The 23,146-nt window shown below is 33.4% G+C and overlaps 1 protein-coding gene across 3 annotated transcripts in view; it reads left to right on the top strand.

Annotated features, from left to right (window-relative positions):
- The window catches only part of SNX13 (sorting nexin 13), a 152,333-nt gene that overhangs the window by 111,359 nt on the left and 17,828 nt on the right, over nucleotides 1-23,146 (top strand). For 2 of the 3 annotated variants that reach the window (XM_017890084.1, XM_017890085.1), the window contains 5 exons: nucleotides 2,733-2,770; nucleotides 6,329-6,398; nucleotides 10,640-10,812; nucleotides 16,109-16,216; nucleotides 17,450-17,560. In XM_017890084.1, the coding sequence (XP_017745573.1) occupies nucleotides 2,733-2,770; nucleotides 6,329-6,398; nucleotides 10,640-10,812; nucleotides 16,109-16,216; nucleotides 17,450-17,560 (500 nt within the window). The remainder of the gene's footprint in view (nucleotides 1-2,732; nucleotides 2,771-6,328; nucleotides 6,399-10,639; nucleotides 10,813-16,108; nucleotides 16,217-17,449; nucleotides 17,561-23,146) is intronic. The other variant, XM_017890083.1, reaches the window with a different exon arrangement.

Raw genomic sequence — 23,146 nt, 5'->3', positions numbered from 1 at the left:
AAAGTCATAACCAACTAATTGTGTGGGCTTCTAAGTAACGTGTAATTTAAACTGGTGATAGTAGCAATATAGTCTGTGGAAGTAATTTTTGATCCTACAATTTAAGAACTCCTTCCAGTCTTTTAAATGGACTTTTAGCTTCCACTGATACCTTTCCAGCCAGTCTGTCGTCTTCAGTACAGCTATTGGAAGCAAACTATAAGCAATCTCAAACTTCCTAAAATCGTATACTGTACTTTTTTGAAACATGAAGTATATTAAATTTTTTTTTTTTTGGAACTGGTTTTGATCTGAAGTAAATTTGCTTCTCATATATCAGTCATTGAGTAACCTCTCACATTTGAATCATTGATTGTAGTTTGAGATTATATACTTACATATCTTATTGTCTTTCTAAGACATTGCTGTCTTTGTTTCCTAATTGATGAGATTTCTATTACTGTGAAATTACCTATCCCTTTTTTGAAACCATTTGAAAAAAGTATGTGGACTGCATGGGTATAATATGAGAACATTACATATTTAAAATAACTGTCAGGTTTTTTTTTTTTTTTTTTTTTGGACGGGAGTCTCGCTCATCGCCCAGCCTCGGGCACAGTGGACAGTGGCGTGATCTAGGCTCACTTCAAGCTCCACCTTCTGGGTTCACACCATTCTCCTGCCTCAGCCTCCCGAGTAGCTGGGACTACAGGCGCCCGCCACCACGCCTGGATAATTTTTTGTATTTTTAATAGAGATGGGGTTTCACCATGTTAGCCAGGATGGTCTCAATCTCCTAACCTCATGATCCATCTGCCTTGGCCTCCCAAAGTGCTGGGATTATAGGCGTGAGCCACCATGCTGGGCCAATAACTGTCAGCTGTCTGTTGTCTTTGTCAGTGTTTAGGTTTTAGGCCACTGGTTTACCTTTCTCAAATAGTAATGCTTCTAATATACTTCTTTTTATATGATTATGTAATCAAAAAAAAGGCCTTTCCACATTTTTTTGTTATAAATTAGTTTTCTGACTTTTAAAATTAAGCTACTCAGCACTTTTTTAGACATTCTGAAATTTTGACTACCTTTTAGACATTCTGAAATAATTATCTAATCTAGGGATTAATGTGCAGCTGATTTTTTAAAAAGTAGTCTACATTTGAGCCTAAAATTAACGAGCCAAGTCATATCATATGGTATAGTACTGTATCCTCTGGTGGTTTTTCTTTGCTTGAGTAGAAATTTCATTCCTATTTAACCAAACTTAACAGTAGGTAGAGAATTAGCTGGTTGGCTTGCTTGTGCTTACTATCTCTCTTCTCTCTTTTTCTCCTCATTTCTTCCATTGCCCTTTCTGTTTATTCATGATTACTTTCTTTAGTTATTAAATTATTTTAAAAATAGGTGTTTTCTCCTTTATTACAACAGAGTTTCATAGTCTTTTAAAACTATATGAATATGTTTTCCTTTTAAGTTTTAATCTCAACGTTGTTTTTCTCACCATGTTGAACAGTGCTTTCTTTTGTTTTCTAATATTTGTAGGTAGTCATCCAATTCTTGATTAAATGTCGACCAAGATTGATTTTATACTGTATTTCTGGATCTTCTTATTGTTGATCAAGAAAGTAAACTATGCCCTATTTTGATCCCAAATTCTCCTTTAACTTGACTTGTCTTTGGTGGGAAGATTTAAGAGGTGGGCAGACTACAGAAGAGGTAGGAGGCATATAATTGAATAAGGAGGATAGAAAACTATTTTACTCATTTTAAGTATCACCAAGGGATAATCCTAGGTGAATTCCCATTTTTTTTTATGACCCAAAGGGCTGAAGAACCAAGAAATGTTCTTGAGCATTTAGAATACATTTGGAAGGCAAAATCAGCTGCCTCCTTGTAGAAATAATAGTCTTGCTTTTTTGAAGACCCATTTAGAGAACCAAATTCATAACCTCTTAAGTGCTAGAAACCATATATTAAACTGTGTATGAATATTGCTTTACCATAGATTTGTTTATGTGTTTAATAAAGAAACACCTTAATTGGTAACTTAATTTTCTTAGATTTATAATAAAACCCTAAGGGAAAAGATTATTGCTTGATATTAATGTTAATAATCTAAAATTGACTTACTCTCTAACATTAATTTTCCCAGTTGCTTTTAATTAAATGGAATTGCATAAGCGGTTTTAAGTGTCTTTTATCTATTAGTTATATATTGATTTAAAATCTGGACTTCTAGTATTTTCAAGAAAATCTACCACCAAGAATAAGAGGACTTAATAGACCTATTAAAAATAAGTCTGTTTCTCCCTCACACTACAGACTGATTTTATTTGTAATCTTTCTTAGTCCAGTGAGACAGAAGTTAGAGAATAGTGCTGATGTTTCCTAATGGGCCTCATTCTGCAGCGTTTTCCTTATGCTTATATTGTATTAGGCAACTTATTTGATTCCATTAGAATAAAAACATTTAATAATTACTCTCCTGAACACTAATGCCCTTTTGATTTTTGGCCAGCTATCAGGTACATACCATATTGTCACTTAAATGCCTGGCTTAGAAAACCATAGAACTTTAAGGGATCAAGTTTTTGGGAGTATTCCACAATTTTATTTTTTTTTTATTTTTTATTTATTTTTTTACTATTATGTTATATCTTGGCTTATGTGACTTTCATTCTTGGTGTTTGAACCTTAGATAAAGCAACCGTTTTAAAGTTTTTTGCTGTATACTAAGTTGAATTTCCCCCCTGCAGAATCTTTTAATGGGTCTCCTACAGGAAGCATAAATTTGGTAAGTACTATTATGGGTACTTTATTAAAGTGACTTGAAAATAATGTAAAAGGCCGAGCCTTAATGTATGTAAATAAGTGATATATAAAGAAGGCCCCAAATCATAATTTAGTGTTGTAAAAAGTTATTACGCTTTTAAAGAAATGCTAAGTTCACATATAAGACATACATGAATTAGAACTTAAAAATTATATTTTATCTTTATTTAAAATTTGGTTTAGGTTAAACCTGCATAATTGCTTTTGTGCATTTTGTAAAAAATTGATTTCATTATTTTCAATTCCAATATTTAGCATGTTTAAATTATGATTACTAAATTGCTATGATAGGCAGTAAGTTTGTGACACATAAATGTTTATATTGGAATCAGGTTTTTTCTCCTCTTGTATTTAGAAAGAAATATAAAACTGGTGAGGATAACCAAAACCAAATAGATATTTCTTATAGTCTACACCAAAACAAATTCAGGTCATTGTAAACAAAAAAATTTTTTTATTAAGTTTAGACAGTTTTACAGCAACTACATCCTTAATGATTAGAAGTTAGAATGACATGTTTTTAGAATCTCAACTGTCATTGGCATTTTACATATTCAAGGTACAGTGTAAAATAATGAACATTTTAGTTCTCTTATATATCCAACCTTGCCATTGAATAACTTCTTTTCTAAGATGCTGTTAGGAGGAAATATTAGTGTTCTATGAAGGTTTCAGTCCAGTTTGGCTGGGTTGAGGAGGGGAAAAACAGGTAAGGTGTTGTTTGTTTTGTTTTCCTCCTACCTGCATTACTTTTCTTTTAGACCTTTCATAATAGCTAATGTTTTAGAGGTTAGTTGTCTTATGTTTACTTCTAAAATAACTTATTGAGTAAATGTTCCATTACTGTATTATAACCTTTAGTAAAACACTAAAGCAGATCTGTTGTGGTTGTCAGATACTTTGTAACTTTTAAAATATTTCCTAAATCATTTGGTATTATTACCATTTACTTGTTGTAGTCCAGAGCTTTAAACAAAAATAAATTGCTCCTAGAACTTGAAGGAAGTGTTAAAAATAGTGTTCATTGTATAGAAAAGATTATAAACTAGATCACAATAGTTTATTCCAATATACTAAACAAAGGAGATATTTAATGTGTTTGGTATTGTACTCATTTTGCCATTGGTAGCTTGGTAGTAAGTTACAAGCATTTAGTGCCGTTTTGGTTGTGTTTGATGACTATCATAGTAAATTTGAATTTTCAATTTTTGTCTTAGTGTTAAAAAACACTTTCTTTCAAGGAGTTTAAGAATCATAACTTAAGGAGTACTCTACAAATTGTGCTTATTTCAATATAGCATTAATGTACTTGTTTTGAAATCACAATTCTCTTTTGCTACATTTCTAAATCAAGTGTAGTTTTGTAAATATTACTTTACCAATTGTAACTTTATAGTCCACTTGATATTTACGTGCATTATAACTGTAACTAATGTTTTTCCAAAGTTTTCATCATATGTAATGAAAACAATATTTACTAATTGCATATTTTAAAAGAGATAAAAAGACATTTCTCCATAAAGCCTTTTTAACAACTTTTGGATTGCATAGTATGAGATGCTAACATGTTTAAAGAGATAAGTATATTTACCTTTTTAAATGTTTACAAGGGAAGGTTACCATTATTAATAATGCTTTTTTAAAAAAAATAGATTATTTTGATTATTTTATGTTACCTGTGCTGGCTTATAGTTAGAAGAAGTTATAGTAGAAAATACAAATTTGGTAGAATATTCCATTTCCTCTGAGTCTTCTGTCTTTCACATAAAAATATTGAAGTAAAGGTTGTGCTATTTCTATCAAAATGATTTCTTGAGCACGTAAAATAAATGCATCCTTTTTTTTTTTCCGCAAAGCATTTTCATTCACAGTATGTCCTGACGGTGATGTAGAGTAGGTATTAGCCCCATTTTACCATTGGGAAAACTGAAATCCGAGAAAGTAGTTGATATGGTTAAAGTCTCTCAAGGTATTGATAGTAGAGCATGGACTAGATCTAATTTACTTTGATGTCTTTGCCATTTGAGTTGACCAGGGAAGTCTTGTGGATTATCTGCGTAGAATTATCACATTTTGCTTCTCTTAACAATCAGTTTTTAGTAGATACATTTTTGGCCTTCTTCTTAGAATGCAGTTGCCTTAATTTAAGTGACTGTGTCATATGGATGGTTGCATTTAAGTCATTTAGATGACTGTTTTAGTAATATATTACATTAGGACTCAAAAGCTCATTCACATCCTATTATTTTTAAAGAGTGAAATATATCTGAATTATATGAATATGTGAAATGTGTGAATAATGTAAATACGTGAAGTATGTCTAGATTATATATGTTAGGTGCCCTCAAGACCACTTCCAGGCTCAGTGATTTGCTAAGAAAACTCACAGGACACACCATAGTCTTACTCATGTCTAGAATTTCTTACCATGAAAGTTTATAAAGCAAAATCAGCAAGACAACACGTGTGAAATGTTGCCATCAGGAAGACTCATTGGAGACTAAATGTACAGGTTTTTTGTTGGAGGCAGATTACATAGCACATACCGAAATTCTAGACTCCTAGAAGGAAAGCAGGTGTTCAGCATAAACATTTCTTATATAGATAGTTTAGGTATGGTAAACCACTCTTACTGGTTGGAGAATGCTAGGAATCTTCCCTAAATTTAAGTTCCCAGATTCCATCCAGGGGACAACCTTGGAAGCAGTCTTTGCTAGGCAGAGCAGTTTCAGGCTGCCATGTTAACTCTGCAGTCTGCTTTAATTATATGATTATATTCCTTTTTATGTATGTGTGGATATATGTATACGTGACAAAAACATTTTTAAAGTTTAGACCCAAAGGCCGTAGTTCTAAAAGATTCGTTTTGAGTCAGTCAATAGGCATTTATGTTTGTGGACTTGTTTTTGAAAACTGATCATTTAAAATCTATCATAGTCTATGGATTTACCTCATTTAATAAATAATCAGAATAATAGCTAACATTTGTTATATTAGGCAGTTTTCTAAATGTCTTACATGTCTTATTTAATCTTCACATAATTCTCTGACTTAGGTAGTATTCTCATTTTATAGATAAGGAATCTGAATTAAGTATAAAAATTATTTCTATATTAACAAAAGTATTAAGCTAAAAATACAGAGCTGGTTCTAGTATATTTCAACATACATGTTAACATAAGAATATGTCTACTTTATTTTTATCTAGATTTTCTTGCCATATAAGGACCATAATTGAAAAGTAGCAAGTTACAGTAGATGGACAAGCAATTAAGGGAGAAATAATCTAATAAGTTTATTACTAAATTATTTTGTTTTATTGTTTCTTAATCTTTGCTTTTTTTCTGTTAGCCTAAATGGAAAAGATTATTGTGTGTGGAGGGGATGGAGGGTATACAAATGATATATAGTTTACATGCATGGAAATGAGTAATTGTAATGCATATATGATGTAGAATTCTTTGATACTTTTTTTCCTACAAAATTTTAAAAATTTGTTTCCGGTTTTTTTTTTTCTCAGTCTTTAGATGACCTTTCAAATGTGTCTTCTGATGACTCAGTACAACTTCATGCCTACATTTCAGACACTGGTAAGAGAGTTTGAAGTATAATTACTGCATTAAAACTATGTATTATTGTATCCCTAAATAATTTTCCACACTTAATTTTTACTAACCTTTTTTTTTTGTTCTCTAGTCATATGTTTGTTACTTTTTTCTACAGCATGTCCTTCATTAAATTATATTGTATTTATTTGCTTATGTATTTGATCTCTCTAAGATTGTGACTATCAACATTTGAAAATGCTTATGTTCTAAGTGTTTTACTATTTCTAATAAACTCTGAAACCATTCTTTTCCTCTTTGTGCTTGAGTCCAGCTGATAATTGTCTGTATAATTCTCATTAAATCTTTTCTGGAGAGATCTTAGTTCAGGATTAGTTTTCATATATGCAAAGTCAGGCTAGGTAACTGGGTTAAATGAAGCCCCCGGTATAGAAACTTGCAGAACTTTAAGAAGTGCTTGAATGAGGTGAGAAACCTCTAAAGCTTTGTGATCATTCAGCATACATGTAGAATTGTTAGTAAACCCAGGAAAAATAACCAGTTTTCATCATTGCCATTGAGTTATTAGATAACACTAATGAGTATTAAATAATGATAGTTTTCTTATCTGACCTCTCACTGTTCTTAGAATATAGAAGTGTGTTTGTTATATTACATACTGAAGTATATACCTCATTTCAATTTCATGGTTACATTTTAGACACTGAAGAGATTTTATAGTATAGTATAGTATAGAAGACATTAACTTGTATCTTTTAAAAATAGATCTTCGTTTCCATTTTCTTCTCACTGGAACTGAAGTCTCAATTTACATTTGTTGCCTGCCAGATTTCTGGAATAAAACAAGTATTTATTAGCTTCTTAAAATGTATGGAAGCACTGTGCTAGGCATTTTTAAGAAATTATTTCAGGCTGGGCTTGGTGGCTCACACCTGTAATCCCAGAACTTTTGGAAGGCCGAGGCAGGTGGATCACGAGGTCAAGATATCGAGACCCTCCTGGCCAACATGGTGAAACCCCGCCTCTACTAAAAATACAAAAATTGGCTGGGCATGGTGATGTGTGCCTGTAGTCCCAGCTACTCGGGAGGCTGAGGCAGGAGACTTGCTTGAACTCGGGAAGCGGAGGTTTCAGTGGGCCGAGATCACACCACTGCACTTTAGCCTGGCAACAAAGCGAGACTCCGTCTCAAAAAAAAAAAAAAAAAAATTATTTCTTTTTGAGAATCGTGTAAATACTGAAGAAGCAGCATAGTATAGTGGTTAAGAGTATCACCTTTTTACTGAATTGCTTGGGCTCAAACCCCAGCTCTGCCAGTTAATAGTTGGGTGAGCCATCCAACATTAAGATCTAGTTAAAAAAGAAAAAAAGCTGCTGGTGAACCTGAGTGAGTTCCTTAACTTCCTTGTACCTTAAGTTCCTTATCTGTAAGATGGGATAGTAATAATAATAATATATAACTCATAGGGTTGTTATGGAACTAATTAATTACATTGGTAATTATGCATGATAGACATTTGGTTGGTTCATTAAATACTTATTTTACTAACTGGACTTCAGAGTCTCTTTGATTCTAGATCTTTTAGCATCTTTATTTCAGAAAGTAGGAGCTTATAGACTAGTCCAGTGCTACTGAAAGGAAGCAGTACACACGCAAGAATGGTGATCTAGTATGTGTATTGCTTCCTTCATTCATCGAGAAATCTTGCTTTAAAAAGTATTGGCTAAATTAAACAATATGATTAGTAATGAAGTTGATTTACATTCTGGTGCTTTTTTTTACATAATAAAAATTAGTAGCAAATAGTTTGCAGATCACCTGCTATGAGTAACATTGGTCTAATAAAAACAAACGCTTCTAGCTAAATCACCATCTTCACAAAACCAATATGTGTAACCCCATTGTCTTTAAGTCAGATTACCTTGATGCCTTTTGTATTTTTTTTTTTATAATTAGCTCATTATTTTTCCTACTGTGCATGCACCCTGGGTGATCTTCCAAGCCTATCGATTTTTGACAAATTCTGATTATTCTTTCTTATATCTCTTCTCCTTTTTTGTTTCTTGCTATTCTTGGTCTTGTTAATTTTTAATTGGTTATGGTTAGCTGCCTAATTGGCCTCTGCTTTCTATTTTCCTTTCCCAAACCTATCTTGGACACACCTGATAAAACCATTCTCTTGTTGCCATGCTAACTCCATTGAGAAATGGTGGTTCTCTAACGTGATTAAAATGTGTTGTGCTGTTTGATTTGCTTAAGTCTCTGAGAGAAAGATAAGTGGACGAGGTGAACAGTTGAATAATAGTGCTACTTATAGAGCAAGATGTCCAAAGTCTACTTCTAGTCATATATTTTGTCAAATCAGAAACAGTGATAATAGATGGAAAGGGAATGAAGACAATTTTGAAAAGAAAGTGCAAATCTTAGAAACATTTTTATGAAAGTTCAGGAAGAGCTTCTGTCCAACTACTCTTGCCAATATAGAGTTCTAACTTTTATGTTATTAATTTACCAAAAAGCTATACTGAACTTCTTCTTCCCAGTTGTATACAAAATAGCAAAATATTAGCCCCAGACCTTGACCATTTTTATTCACACTTACAAATCAACGTAATCCATTATTACAAGATCAGTTTTAGACTTCTGGTTAGTGTGGTAGTCTGAACTGGGAAATCATGCCTTCCACATATAGAAAGGCTGAAAACATCATTACAAGAATAGCTGAAGGGGAAAAACTACAGGTGCCATATACCATGAGGAAAAATAAATTCAAGGAATTGAAGGGGTGTTAAAGCAAGGGGTTCATAGTAGCATAAAGACTGGATCTTGATTTTGATAGCATTTTCATGCCCTCACATTTAGAAGAGGCAGGATGGGCCAAGGCCATGGGAGGCTGGAACAAAGTACTTCACATAAAGCCTAGAGTCACAAAGGGCAGCTCGATGTCAAAGAAGAACTAGGAAAACTTAGCCTGCCATCAGTAGAAAGAACAAGAAATGTCAGGATCATGATTGGAAATGATATCTGTCACCCACAAAATATTGAAAGCCCAGCTTGCATCCCATCATGAGTATGTCCGGATTTAGCTGTCCTCAGATGATTATGTACTACAAGATCTCAAGCCAGAGAGTTAGTATTAAAATTATTTCTGAACCACTGAAACCAGCAGTTAGAGTGATGACACTTGACACTTTTCAATGTGAATGCTTCCCTAGCTGAGGGCACTCAGAACACCCAGGGAGAAATAAAACCAGCTGGAAATGAGCTTACAGAAAGCAATTAATAGCAACAGAAAGAAATATGAACCACAATAAGAGAAAGAAAACAGAACCAGCAGATAATTTGCATCCTGTGAACTTGGAGATGGCAGTCTTAATAGATTTGGCCACAAGTATGTTAAAAATATTCCTAGAGAGAAATCCTAAGACAAGAATAAACAATATGAAAAAGAACCAAATAGAACTCTAGAGATAAAAAAATACAGTGATTAAAATAAAGGTCAGAGGATAGATTAAGAAATAGGCCAGATACAGATGAGAAGAGACTCAATATTAACTTTTGGAGACCTAATTGTAGAGTGCAGAAAAATAAAGAAATGGAACCTCAGAAAGACAAGTTAGAGAAAATGATTTAAAGTGCATCTCCTTAGTTAAGATTAGCACAAAATGGGAACAGGCTTTGATTTTAGAGATTACCGGACTTGATATGTGGCAAATTAATGCGAAAATGCTTTGAAAAAAAAATCCCCAGAATAAACTGCACTTGTGAACTATTGAACATATCAAAGAAAAAGAAAATTACCAGAAGATAAATGTTATCCCGTGGCTGTTGCTGTTTAGTTGAAAAGATTTAAATTATAATACAACTGAAGAGTGAAGGCTAGGACAAAACATTATTTTGTTTATTTTTTCTATATTAAATTTAAGAAATTCTAATTTTACTCTCTGAGGTAACACTAGATGTAGTAATGTAATGATGTAGTGATGTAGTAACAGAAAGCTCTTTGGAAGAAAGAGAATTGTAATAGGTACCACTTTGTGATTGATAGTGTCATACTAAACTTAGTTTATTTTGTATTTTAGCCATTATATGTAATACCTTATGGATGTGAGTATGGAGGATGGGAATCTATCCTTTGGTGACATCCTTCTGTCTCAGTCTATCATTTCAGATTCTTCTTCATTTCATATTATCTTTTTTGTTTTCTTCATCTTCCTCCTTTTTTGTGTCTTTCGTTCCTCTTCATTTTGTTTTAAATGACTAGTATATGCTGACTATGACCCATATGCTGTGGCAGGCGTTTGTAATGATCATGGCAAGACATACGCATTATATGCCATCACTGTACACCGGCGCAACCTAAACAGTGAGGAGATGTGGAAAACCTATCGTCGTTATAGTGACTTCCATGACTTCCACATGAGAATCACTGAACAGGTAATGAAGTTTTAAAAACTTGTGTACTTCATGTTGTTTCATGATTTGATTTTGATTATAAATCTGAGGATGGCCAGATATTGATACATTTAAAAAATAAGGTAAGAATTTTTGGTATAATCACCATAAATCTTAGAATTAATCTGAGCATTTAACAAATAAATCAAATGTTGAACACTTCATCAGTCCTAACCATTACGGACTAGTGACAAACTATCAAGGGTATACCTTGGAAAATTAAAGTGAATACATGTTTCTGATTTTAAAATTTGTTTGTGTGTATTGTGCTTTTCGAAGTTTTTTGGGCTTACTTTGAAGTAGGAACGGGGATTGCTATAGGACATTTTGTGCTTTTGGTTTTTGAAGGCATAGTTTAAAACCTAGAAGTTATTTTTAAATGGCAGCTTTTTCCATGCAGCAGCTGTAACAGTGAAATGAATCCTTGAATCATGTACTCAAATTATTTTGAATCACAACCTAAAATTAATTTAATATTACCAAGTAATATTTTTAATCTTTTAATTTTAATTTTAAATTCTTGTTTTTATAGAAATAAATTTAAAACGACTCTTAAAGACTGATAAATCTAAAGCAATTATTTCCTTGTCCTATTTTTTAATTAAAATATTTTATTTTCTCAAACTTAAAAAAATTTTGATGAATTGGAATAAATTATCTATGAAATTTGTTTTAACTCTTAAAAAGTCTGACTCATTCAGGGCTTTTAGGTATACAACTGATATTAAACCAATAATAGTTAAAAGTGACATCTGATTGGGTGAGCTAAAGCTTTGAAATGACATTGTACTACTTTAGAAATCAGAAAATATCTTTTTCAACTTAATATAGTGGAAAATATATAGTTGGCACCATGATAATCTTATTAAAATATCTTGTGGATAGAGATTAATAATAGCTTTAAAGTGATGAAAAACAGGTTAATGTTGACTTCTGAAGCCTGTATTAAAAGGACTATTTTGAATTATATTAATAAGAAAATTAAATTAATAACTTTAGACGTACCTGTTCTTCTGTTCTGGAGTCAAATATAACCTTTCCTCATGTTTAGCTTGACTTGTTTGCAGAGATGAAATAACTTTCTGCCCCACATTGAAGAAATAATTGCTTTACCTTTTTAAAATATTACCTGTTTGATATTGTTTTAAAAGCATATAGCTCATATATCTTTTTATTCCCATCCTTACACTTTAACCAAACATGATAATTTAAAAAGTAATTTGAATTGGTAAGAGTTTTATTTATTTGCAAATGAATTTACTTGCAAATTAATGAGAGTATAGTTTAATATGAAATTTTTATTGTGTAAGTAGTTGTAATTTTCTTTCTAGTTAAGAGGAATAATCATTCCCTGATTTAAATGTAGAACTAGACTAGAACTGTAGGCATTATGTTTACATATTGACAAATGTAAATGAAGAACATACTTTTTAAGAAAACTTTAAGAGGACAGTTCATACAGAAATTTCCCTTTTCAATTCAGCACCAGAAATTACATGACATTGATACAGCACAATTTCTTTTTCAAACAGCTCATGCAAGTGAAATGGACGTGTTTTGACTTGGTGTTTCCTTTTTTGTGTTTGTGTGTGTGAGTGTGGGGGTGTGTGTGTGTGTTTCTTATAAAGTCACAGTACTGAATATCTAAGTGTTTAGATTGTTCACAGAACTTAAGAGATTAAAACCTCTTCTTTTAAATGAAAATTAGGTTTTAGTAAAATATTAAGTATCTGTAAATAAGACTTAGGGTGTTTGCCTTTTAGCTCAGCCTTATCTATATTTTAAAAACTCAAATCCTTTATAAAATAATGGAAGAAAAATGTAATGACTTGTAATTCAGCAGTTGGTCACAGTACAGCCTGTTAACACGAACAAATGGTAGCTGCATAGAGCTCTTAAAGTAAAATTGTTTTAAAACAAGTTTCATTTTGTTTATATCATTTCGTGATACAACGTTTTTTCCAAGACCAAGCTCGGTGCCTCACACCTATAATTCCAGCACTTTGGGAGGCTGAGGTGGGCAGATTGCTTGAGGTCAGGAGTTTGAGACCAGCCTGGGCAACATGACGAAACCTTCTCTCTACAAAAAATACAAAAAATTAGCTGGGCGCGGTGGTGCCTGCCTGTAGTCCCAGCTACTCAGGAGGCTGAGGTGGGAGGATCACTTGAGCCTGGGAGGTGGAGATTGCAGTGAGCTGAGATCCTACCACAGCACTCCAGCCTGGGTGACAGAGTGAGACCCTGTTCCATAAATAAATAAATGACAGAGTGAGACCCTGTTCCGTAAGTAAGTAAGTAAATAAATAAATGAAAATCCAAGCTAAATGTGTGAGCTATCATTTATTTTCTTTAAAGATTTTAATAATCTTATTTGTTGTTTTATGGAGACTTACAAGAATTAAAAGAAACTAATTAAAATGTTAAATGTCATGATTTTGGAAATGGCCTGAGCTGCTCATTCATTGATTTAACAAATATTTATTAAGCTTTTCGTATGTGTGTGGTACTTTTCTTGGTGCTAGCAACATATAAGGGAACAAGACAGACCAAATCCTTGCCTCTAAGAGCTTATAGTGTAGTAGTTACTGTGCATTTCTGTTTTATTTGGTGAAATCTATATGGGTATAGATAAACTACTAATGATTTAAATGATAATATTAAGTATTCATTAAGATAACTGAGTAAAAATATGCACCATATTAAACAAATTTTGAATTACTTTAATACAAAATTTTAAGTCTGTTCTTTGAATTTTCCAGGAGTGTATTAGGAATCTAAACTTGGTGTGTTTAATGTAGAAAAGTAAGATCTTTGATTTTAGAATGTCTACGATTTATGTGTAGTATTTGAATTATTTGTAAACATTGAAATCCTCTGTTATAATTTATTTTAGTTCTTTTTTGCTGAATTTCTAATTTCTTTTAAATGCCTTTAAAATATTTTCATGAATTTTGGCAGAGGGAATTATATTACTTTTCAGGGAATGGGCAATTGTTTTGTTCGTACTTTAAAATAATCTTTTAAATAGCAAGTTTATGATGAATTAATACAGAGTATAAATTTTCACATTTTCTCCCTTGCTTTTATAGTTTGAGAAAAGTGTTAGTGATTTATGTTTCTGTTCCAGACAGACAACTTACAATGGAGTTTGTTTTGGTAATTTAGGCTTTAAGAAAACAACTGTTACTGCAGTTTTTTTTTCTTTTTATTAGTAAGGTTTAATATTTTAAAGTTTCTGAAATAAATTGTTGTTTTAATGGATACTGTCATATTTCCTTGGTATATTAGTTTGGTAGGGCTGCCCTAATAAAATACCACCAACTGGGTGGCCCAAACAACAGAAATTTATTTTCTGACAGTTCCAGAGACTAGAAATCAAAGATCAAGGTATTGACAAGTTTGGTTTGTTGTGAGGCCTTGCTTCTTGGCTTGTAGATGGCAGGGTTCTTGCCATGTCCCTACGTGGCCATTTCCCTGTGTGATGCATTCCTGTTGTCTCTTAGTGGGTCCAAATTTTCTTTTCTGATAGGCTACCAGTCAGGTTGGGTTGGGGCCCACCCTAAGGGGCTCAGTTAAACTTAATCATCTCTTTAAGGGCTTTATCTCTGAATTCAGTCACAATCTGAGGCACTGAAAGTTAGGGCTTCATCATGAATTTGAGGAAATACAGTACAAGCACAGAAGACTTGGTAATGCCAGAAAAAATATGTATTTTCTAAAATTGAGTCAGTAGTTTAATGTAGATAGGTCATATTGCAGGAAATATCTTTTAGGACACCTTGAAAAAGTAAATTTGCTTCCAAAAAATTTTTTTTGACATGTGATATTCAGTGAGGATCCATTTCTAATACTTCTGTGAATCACCACATTTGAGAATATTGCTGTAGTATGATTTCTCTATAAATTACCTGTACCCATTTTTGGTTTTCCTCCCAATACTGGAGTAAAAGACTACTTTTGCCTTTCATGTGTAACATATAATGAACTTGTTCACATTTTAGCTCTAAGCAGCCATCAGATTTGTCCTTTAATAATGTATCAGAATCTTCCAGTTTGGGGATGGAAATTATCCTAATCCTTTTCATTTCTCTTCTCTTTAATCTCTGCACCAAGAATTAGTTTTCTTTACAGAAATGTTCTTCTTTTGAACAAATAATTGTTTTAAAAAGTTTGTTTCACTTTAGGATATGTATCACATGGGAAAAGTGGTAAGGCCTGTTTGAATTTCGGTACTAGGCTGTTGGTCAGGTACAGTCACTAGTTAAATGACTTTGCTGTTAAACTATTTTAGCAGCTAGTATGGTTTAAAAAAATCTGTGTGTTTTAGCAAGGCATTACAGATTACAATGATGGACCTTTGAAGGTGCATCCAAATGTTAAGTCCATAAGTGCTAGACTTGTGGTATACACATTTACTTTGTGTTTGTGATTTTACAAAGATAAAGTATATGCTGACTGTTACTAATTTTTTTGGTTAGTGTAATCTATGACTTTATGTTTAATGTGGTTGATGGGGCAAAGGTTTCAATATTTATTATAATTGTATATACACAGGGTTATAATATAACTACTATCTGTATTTTGAAAATTGTCATTTTATTTACTAGTACTTTTATTCACAGGTCAAAGACTTATTAAGGAAAATATTTTTTAAAACCTTTTATTATAAAAAAGTTGAACAATCTCAACGTTAGGGAGAATATGAAATGAAACCCCGCATGGTCAAAATCCATCTTCATCATTTATGCAAATTTGTCATTCTTGATTTAAGATACTTTTTAAATAAATAATATTAGAATGTGTTTTGAGTATATTTGGACAATGTTTTTTATTTTCTGATTTTCACATAATATGTTGCAAAATTATCTGTTGAAGATGGTTTTGTTGTTGTTGTTGTTGTTGCTGTTTGAGATGGAGTTTCGCTCTTGTTGCCCAGACTGGAGTGCAATGGCGCACTTTCGTCACATCGTAACCTCTACCTTCTGGGTTCAAGCTATTCTCCTCCCTGAGCCTCCCAAGTAACTAGGATTACAGGCATGTGCACCACACCCGGCTAATTTTGTATTTTTAATAGAGACGGGGTTTCTCCTTGTTGGTCAGGCTGGTCTCAAACTCCCGACCTCAGGTAATCGCCTGCCTCAGCTTCCCAAAGTGCTGGGATTACAGGCATGAGCCACCGCACCTGTCCTGAAGATGTTTTTAATATGTAGAGAAATCATCACTTGGGAAAACCTTTTGTCTTTATAAAAAGTGCTATTGAATGTATTTTGTCTTACAGTTTGAAAGTCTATCAAGCATATTGAAGCTTCCTGGAAAGAAGACTTTTAATAATATGGATAGAGATTTTTTAGAAAAGAGAAAAAAGGATCTAAATGCTTATTTGCAGGTAAGCTCATGCTTACTATAATCTACAGATTTTCATTTAATATAGCACACAGGTATAGAACGTTTTTCATTTACTATAGCACGCAGAGTGTTTTTACTGTAATCGCAGGATAGCCGCCACTTTTGTGCAGTATGTCACATGTGACATGCAGTCTGCTTAGTAATTTGTAAACATTATTTCTGTGTGTATTGATTAACTTAGAAGTTTTTAGACACTCCGTGTTAGGGATTTTGCTTGTTTGTGTTTAGATAAATGCACATGCCTGTCTTCTCCTGGCTCAAACATTTGAATTTTTTGTTTAAAGTGCTAAATGTCTGTATCATTTATTTACAAGATTCTTAAGAAAAACTACCTTTTCCCAAATCTTTTATCATAAATGTATCTTGTAGATGTTGCCGTATTGTATACTTCTTAGCTAATGAACTCATTATGTCAAAACTTGTTCCATTGAAGGGACCAAGCTAGAATGTTGTTACATTCCAGTTGTGAAAGCAATATTTTGTTTGGGGCTTCTGTATAACACTTCAGTGTTTTTGTTTGGATTATTTTATGTACTTTATTTCATACCATTTTTATTTAATGTTTTGTTTGTTTTGAGACAGGGTCTTGCTCTGTCACCCAGGCTGGAATGCAGTGGTGCCATAATAGCTCACTGCAACTTTGAACTCCTGGGCTCAAGGGATCCTCCTGCCTCAGCCTGCTAAGTAGCTAGGACTACAGGTGCATGCCACTGTGCCTGGCTAATTTTTTTAATTTTTTGGTGGAGATGGGGTCTTACTTTGTTGCCCAGGCTGGTCTTATATTCCTGGCTTGAGCAATTTTCCCACCTCAGTCTCCAAAAGTGCTGGGATTACAGGCATGAGCCACCTTGCCCAGCTTATTTAATGTTAACTCTAAAATTACTATGCAAATAACGTAACAGTTTTCCAACGTGGATCTTCTTAGTATAAGCTATAAGATCTGAAAAAAAAATAGTAAATATATTCGGACAACTTTCATATTAGTACACTTAAAGTCAAAATAGCTGATGTGAAGAATATATATACCTAACTGTTTATTGTCATAAAATTATTGGTGACTTTATCTTAACTGTATAAATGGGTTTTTAAAAATATAAATTGATATTTTTTACTATATAGTCTTACAATTTATGAGCTAAAGTTATAAACAATAGTTAATTTCGAGAATCCTGTCAGTTTAAGATAATCTCTCTCTTTTTTTTTTTCCTGTTAGTTACTGTTAGCTCCTGAAATGATGAAGGCATCCCCAGCTTTAGCTCACTATGTGTATGATTTCCTTGAGAACAAAGCCTATAGTAAAGGAAAAGGAGATTTTGCTCGCAAGGTAAGTAAGCAGACCACTGCACTGGGTTTCTTTTTAGGTCTATTTTCTTACTTTGTAATAAAAGAAAATAAATTTAGATTTGTATGTGTGTTTTAAAACTAGAAAATTTTATTAAGTTCTCCTCAGCATGTTTATCACTATTGATAGGAATATCTACATATAAACTCCTGTCTTGACATGTTGATTATAATTCAACAGATGCTTGAAAGGAAGAAAAATAAATTTTTTAAATGGTAGATTAAGAAAAGTTTGCCTGAGACAAGTCACAAGCTTTTGTTATCTTTAGAAGGAAATGTTTCGTTCTGAGAGAAAATGTCATTTGCTTGGAATAATGATAAAATATTAAATAGGATATGTTCTGAAAGTATTTTGCCTCTTGAGTAAGATCTTTATCATATAAAATATTTTAAATAATTTAAAATAGGGTTTAAGATTTATACTTGGAATAAAATCGTAAGGTAAGACAGTAAATAAGTGCTTAAATTAGGTAGGATAGCTTAGTGGGTAAGAACACAAGGTTTGAAATCAGGCAGTCTTTTGGTTGAAATTCCTGCTCTGCTGTTTACTAGCTGTGACTTTGAGCATGTTACTGAACCTTTGGTACTTCAGTTTACTCAAGAAATTAAGATTTAAATTTCATTAGAGCATTATGTGAATCATGCAATATTCTGTTTATTACAGTGCCTGGAAAATAATAAACCTCTGAATAAATGTTTGCTCTTAGTAATAGTAACAATAGGAGCAGGAGCAGCAGTGGGGGAAGCTGGTATTGTTTATACCACTCTGTATTTTATCACTTTTTATAAGTCTGAAATTATTTCAAAATGAAAATGTAAAAGAATAAGGACTTTCTCACTATGTTTCATCCCCTAAAAGACCAACTTTTAGAAAAGATTAAGGAATTAATACAAAATAAGTAAAAATTAGCAATTATAGGAAGTTCGGGCCAAGCATGGTGGCTCATTCCTGTAATCCCAGCTCTTTGGGAGGCTGAGGCGGGTGGATTGCTTGGGCCTAGGAGTTCAAGACTAACCCTGGTAACATAGTGAGACCCTGTCTCTACAAAAAATAAAAAATACTAGCTGGGCATGTTGGTGCACACCTATAGTCCCAGATACTCAAGTGGCTGAGGTGGGAGGATCGCTTGAGCCTAGGAGGCCAAGGCTTCAGCGAACCATGGTCATGCCACTGCACTCCAGCCTGTGTGACAAAGCAAGAACCTGTCTCAAGAAAAAAACAAAGAAAGAGTTCATATGATTACTTTAGGATTTTTTATTGTATAGTTCGGTGCAAAAGTAATTGCAGTTTTTGGACATTTAAAAAAATGGCAGCCAACCTAATAACATTTCTAAGTTAGTGTTTTATTTTAATAATAAGTTCCAGGGTGTGGACCTTACAATGGAGGGGAAAAATATATGTTGCTTGTCTGTGTATTTCCTGATTGAAGTGATTGAGTTCAATTCCAACTTTGAACAGTTTTATTGTCACTGGAGATGCATTTTAGTCTTCCATGTGTTTTATGTTTATATATCTTTTCTCTAAAGATTGTATCCATTTTAAGATAAACTGATAAATTGATAACAGCTTTTGGAGATAAAAGAAATATTAAAATACATTTTTTTTAAACCAAACAACAATAGCGTATGTGTATGTCCCAACAGTTATATACCACTTTTTTTTTCATTTTTTATTTTTTATACTTTAAGTACTTGTATACATGTGCAGAATGTGCAGGTTTGTTACATAGGTATACATGTGCTATGGTGGTTTGCTGCACCCATCAATCTGTCGTCTACATTAGGTATTTCTCCTAATGCTATCCTTCCCCTAGTCTCCAACCCCCTGATAGTCCCTGGTGTGTGATGTTCCCCTCCCTGTGTCCATGTGTGAGAACACGCGGTGTTTGGTTTTCTGTTCTTGTATTAGTTTCCTGAGAATGATGGTTTCTGGCTTTATCCATGTCCCTGTAAAGGACATGAACTCATCATTTTATACGGTTGCATAGTATTCCATGGTGTATATGTGCCACATTTTCTTTATTCAATCTATCATCGATGGTCTTTTGGGTTGGTACCAAATCTTTGCTATTTTGAACAGTGCTGCAGTCAACATACGTGTGCATGTGTCTTTACAGTAGAATGATTTATCATCTTTTGGGTATGTACTCAGTAATGAGATTACTGGGTCAAATGGTATTTCTGGTTCTAGATCTGTGAGGAATCGCCACACTGTCTTCCACAATGGTTGAACTAATTTACACTCCCACCAGTGGTGTAAAAGTGTTCCTATTTCTCCACATCCTCTCCAACATCTGTTGTTTCCTGACTTTTTAATGATTGCCATTCCAATTTGCATGAGATGGTATCTCCTTGTAGTTTGATATGCATTTCTCTAATGACCAGTGATGGTGAGCTTTTTTTCATGTTTGTTGACTGCATAAATGTCTTCTTTTGAGAAGTGTCTGCTCATATCCTTCACCTACTTTTTGATGGGGTTGTTTTTTTTTTTTTCTTGTAAGTTTGTTTAAGTTCTTTGTAGATTCTGGATATTAGGCCTGTGTCAGATGGATAGATTGCAAAAATTTTCTCCCATTCTGTAGGTTGCCTCAGTTCATGCTGATGGTAGTTTCTTTTGCTGTATAGAAGCCCTTTTAATTTAATTAGATCCCATTTGTCAATTTTGGCTTTTGTTGCCATTGCTTTTGGTGTTTTAGTCATGAAGTCCTTGCCCATGCCTATGTCTTGGATGGTATTGTCTAGGTTTTCTTCTAGGGTTTTTATGGTTTTTAGGTCTTACATTTAAGTCTTTAATCCATCTTGAATTAAATTTTGTATAATGTGTAAGGAAGGGATCGAGTTTCAGCTTTCTGCATATGACTAGCCAGTTTTCCTAGCCCCATTTATTAAATAGGGAATCCTTTCCCTATTGCTTGTTTTTGTCAGAGTTTTCAAAGATCAGATGGATGTAGATGTATGGCGTTATTTCTGAGGCCTCTGTTCTGTTCCATTGGTCTATATATCTGTTTTGGTACCAGTAACATGCTGTTTTGGTTACTGTAACTTTGTAATATGATTTGAAGTCAGGTAGCGTGATGCCTCCAGCTTTCATCTTTTTGCGTAGGATTCTCTTGGCTATATGGGCTCTTTTTACTTCCATATGAAATTTAAAGTAGTTTTTTCTAATTCTGTGAAGAAAGTCAGTGGTAGGTTGATGGGGACAGCATTGAATCTATAAATTACTTTGGATAGTATGGCCATTTTCACAACATTGATTCTTCCTATCCTTGAGCGTGGAATGTTTTTCCACTTATTTGTATCCTCTCATTTTCTTGAGCAGTAGTTTGTAGTTCCCCTTAAAGAGGTCCTTCACATCCCTTGTAAGTTGTATTCCTAGTTATTTTATTCTCTTTGTAGCAATTGTGAATGGGCGTTTACTCATGATTTGGCTCTCTGTTTGTCTATTATTGGTGTCTAGGAATGCTTGTGATTTTTGCACATTGATTTTGTATCCTGAGACTTTGCTGAAGTTGCTTATCAGCTTAAGGAGATTTTGGGCTGAAATGATGGGGTTTTCTAAATGTACAATCATGTCATCTGCAAATAGAGATAATTTGACTTTCTCTCTTCCTATTTGAATAACCTTTATTTCTTTCTCTTGCCTGATTGTCCTGGCCAGAACTTCCAATACTGTGTTGAACAGGAGTGATGAGAGAGGGTATCCTTGTCTTGTGCTGGTTTTCAATGGGAATGCTTCGAGCTTTTGTCCATTCAGTATGATATTGGCTGTGTTTCTGTCATAAATAGCTCTTATTATTTTGAGATACGTTCCATTGATACCTAGTTTATTGAGAGTTTTTAGCATGAAGGGGTGTTGAATTTTGTTGAAGGCCTTTTCTGCATCTATTGAGATAATTATATAGTTTTTGTCATTGTTTCTGTTTATGTGATGCATGACGTTTATTGATTTGTGTATGTTGAACCAGCCTTGCATCCCAGGGATGAAGCCAACTTGATTGTGGTGGATAAGCTTTTTGATGTGCTGCTGGATTCGGTTTCACAGTATTTTATTGAGGATTTTCACATTGATGTTCATCAGGCGTATTGACCTGAAATTTTCTTTTTTTGTTGTGTCTCTGACAGGTTTTGGTATTAGGATCATGCTGGCCTCGTAAAATGAGTTAGGGAGGACTCCCTCTTTTTCTGTTGTTGGGAATAGTTTCAGAAGGAATGGTACCAGCTCCTCTGTACCTATAGTAGAATTTGTACCTCTGGTAGAATTGTACCTCTGGTAGAATTTGGCTGTGAAGCCATCTGGTCCTGGGCTTTTTTTCTTTGGTAGGCTATTAATTGCTGCCTCAGTTTCAGAACTTGTTATTGGTCTATTCAGGGATTTGACTTCTTGGTTTAGTCTTGGGAGGGTGGATGTTCTAGGAATTTATCCATTTCTTCTAGATTTTCTAGTTTATTTGTGTAGAGTTGTTTATAGTGTTCTCTGGTGGTAGTTTGTATTTCTGTGGGATCTGTGGTGATATCTCCTTTATCATTTTTTATTGTGTCTACTTGATTCTCCTCTTTTCTTCTATATTAATTTGACTAGTCCTCTATCTTGTTGATCTTTTCAAAAAAAAAAAAAAAAAAAAACCAGCTCCTGGACTCATTAATTGTTTTTTGAAGCATTTTTCATGTGCCTGTCTCCTTCAGTTCTGCTCTGATCTTAGTTATTTCTTGTCTTCTGCTAGCTTTTGAATTTGTTTGCTCTTGCTTCTCTAGTTCTTTTAATTTGTGATGTTAGAGTGTTGATTTTAGATCTTTCCTGCTTTCTCCTGGGGGCATTTAGTGCTATAAATTTTCCTCTAAACACTGTTTAGCTGTGTCCCAGAGATTCTGGTATGTTGCGTCTTTGTTCTCATTAGTTTCAAGGAACGTATTTATTTCTGCCGTAATTTCGTTATTTACCCAATGGACATTCCAGAGCAGGTTGTTCAGTTTCCATGTAGTTGTGCTGTTTTTAGTGAGTTTCTTGGATTAATTTGATTGCAGTGTGGTTTGAGAGACTGTTTGTTATGATTTCTATTCTTTTGCATTTGCTGTTCTTTTGCATTTACTGCCAATTATGTGGTCAGTTTTAGAATAAGTGTGGTATGGTGCTGAGAAGAATGTATATTCTGTTGACTTGGGGTGGAGAGTTCTGTAGATATCTGTTAGGTCTGCTTGGTCCACAGCTAAGTTGAAGGCCTGAATATCCTTGTTAATTTTCTGTGTCATTGGTCTGTCTAATATTGACAGTGGGGTGTTAAAGTCTCCCACTATTGTTGTGTGGGAGTCTAAGTCTCTTTGTAAGTGTGTTGCTTTATGAAACTGGGTGCTCCTGTATTGGGTGCCTATGTATCTAGGATAGTTACCTTTTCTTGCTGCATTGATCTGTTTACCATTATGTAATACCCTTCTTTATCCCGTTTGGTCTTTGTTGGTTTAAAGTCTGTTTTATCAGAGACTAGGATTGCGATGCCTGCTTTTTTTTTTTTTTTTTTTTTTTTTTTTTTTTTTTTTTTTTTTTTTGAAAATTTTTCCCCCCCTTTTTTTTTTT

Source organism: Rhinopithecus bieti, unplaced genomic scaffold (genome assembly GCF_001698545.2).
Source record: "Rhinopithecus bieti isolate Rb0 unplaced genomic scaffold, ASM169854v2 scaffold_19861, whole genome shotgun sequence".
NCBI classification, from domain to species: Eukaryota; Metazoa; Chordata; class Mammalia; order Primates; family Cercopithecidae; genus Rhinopithecus; species Rhinopithecus bieti.
Note: the sequence above shows the minus strand (reverse complement) of the source record. Positions and strands in the feature narration are given on the sequence as shown.